We start from the raw sequence: 1,793 nt of genomic DNA, 5'->3' as shown, positions 1-1,793 counted from the left end.
TTAAAACAATTAGTATAATTTTAACTAACGATTTTAATTTAACCGTTAAATGCATGATTTTTTTAAAATACTCTAAATTAAAACGGGTAGTTAGTTGAACATAGATCAAGGGAACATAAAGATTTTTTTAAAATAGTCTATTGCGTATGGAAAAGAAGACTGTTGTATAAATGCTCCAACATGCATTTAGGTATTAAATAATCAACTAGACATCTCGCCAGGAATGCGCGCGAATATCCAATTCGTCTAATGTCATTGACAGCTGTCAGATATGTGATGTTTATGCCAAAAATCCAGTGTTACGCTAATTCTCCAGCCCGGTACTAATTTTCTTAGCGTTATTGAGGTAGGAGATAATAGCTGTGTGTGTGTGTGCAGGCAGCGGCGCGCACAGTGCGCACGTGCGCGCGCTGTGCGTGTCGCGGCGCGCGGCGCTGCTGTGCGCGCAGGACGCGCCGCTGCGCCTGCTGGCCGCCGCCAACTGCTACCGCGCCGGCTGGGTCGGTACCGCACAAACAAACATTTGCCATACACAATAGAATCTCGATAAGTTCAAGTCTCAAAAGAAACACAAAATACTTTAAGTTATAGAGGTTTTAAGTTATCAAGGGTCTATGCTGTAGGTTTTGGGCTCTGATGGGAAGGGAACATATTATTTTTTGAAGTTATAGAGATTTTTAAGTTATCGGGTTTCTACTATATATAACGCCATCTATTGCAAAATGGGAATAACAGAATGAAATAGCAAAATTTAAAAAATAAATAAATAAATTCACTAACAGATTGAGTTTTTTACAATACTCAGCACTATTAATATAGTGATTGTTACTGAAAAGTCAAAGTCATATAAATTAAACCTTATAGTTGTTAATATTGACGAAAGTTTAAGTGCAATGAAAATTGTCCATAGATAGAGGAAGGTATAGAGATGGCAGAGGAGGCGCTGGCGATAGAGACGGAGAAGAACGGGCCCGTGCTGGCGCGCTGCCACCTCTACGTCGGCATCGGACACCAGATGCGTGCGCAGGTGAGCTCCTCCCCCTTCCCTAGCCCCGCCCCCGCCCCGCCCCCGCCCCGCCCACTGCTGCAGGGAACGCTATAGGATGTTGTTTTTTCAGAAACTAAACGGACGCATAGACAAGGAGGCGGCGAGCGAGGCCAGCCTGCGGCACCTGGTGCAGGCGGCGCGCCTCGACGACAACGACCACCTCGCGCTCTACCACCTCGCGCTGCAGTACATGCACCTCGGCATGCTCAACGAGGCCATGGTACTCGCTCGTTTATTTTAGAAGCTGGCGAATAAGCAAGCGGCCATTTAAATCGCCGAAAAAGCGAAACGAACACTGCTGTTAACATCCACAAATCGTTATATCGGCGGAGGAGAAGCGCGTAATAATATTTTCCCTTATGCGTATATAATATTTTCATCCTTTCCTTATTATAAAATGGAAAGGGGAAAAGACTTAAATTTGGTCTCCAGCATGCACACTCATCAGAATGTACGCGGAGTAGCTTCCACTGTCTGTGTGATTGTAATATTGCACTCTATTGTTCTTAAGGGAGTGTTAACCCTTAAATGCACGATTTTATGTTTAAATACCATAAAATGGGTAGTATATTGAACATAGATTGAAGAAAATTTTTTTTGAAATTAGTCTATTGGGTAAGTAAAAAAAAGTGATGTATAAATCAGTCAGTCTTTGAGGGTAAAGTGACAGCAGCAAGTGACTGTGTGGTTGTCAGGACGCGACGCGGTCGTGCCTGAGCGTGCGCGCGGAGTGCGGCGGCGCGCT

At 44.1% G+C, this 1,793-nt stretch overlaps 1 protein-coding gene across 1 annotated transcript; it reads left to right on the top strand.

The window, feature by feature from the left end:
* Positions 1-411: 411 nt before the first annotated feature.
* LOC106107503 lies at positions 412-1,788 on the top strand (the record flags this gene model as incomplete). The annotated part of the gene is made up of 4 exons (XM_013288381.1): positions 412-500; positions 911-1,027; positions 1,119-1,268; positions 1,744-1,788. Coding segments are annotated over exons 2-4 (294 nt in total), but the record flags the coding sequence as incomplete, so codon positions are not given.
* Positions 1,789-1,793: the final 5 nt, after the last annotated feature.

This window comes from Papilio polytes, unplaced genomic scaffold (genome assembly GCF_000836215.1).
Source record: "Papilio polytes unplaced genomic scaffold, Ppol_1.0 DF822048.1, whole genome shotgun sequence".
Taxonomy (NCBI): Eukaryota; Metazoa; Arthropoda; class Insecta; order Lepidoptera; family Papilionidae; genus Papilio; species Papilio polytes.
This window is presented reverse-complemented; position numbering and strand designations above follow the sequence as displayed.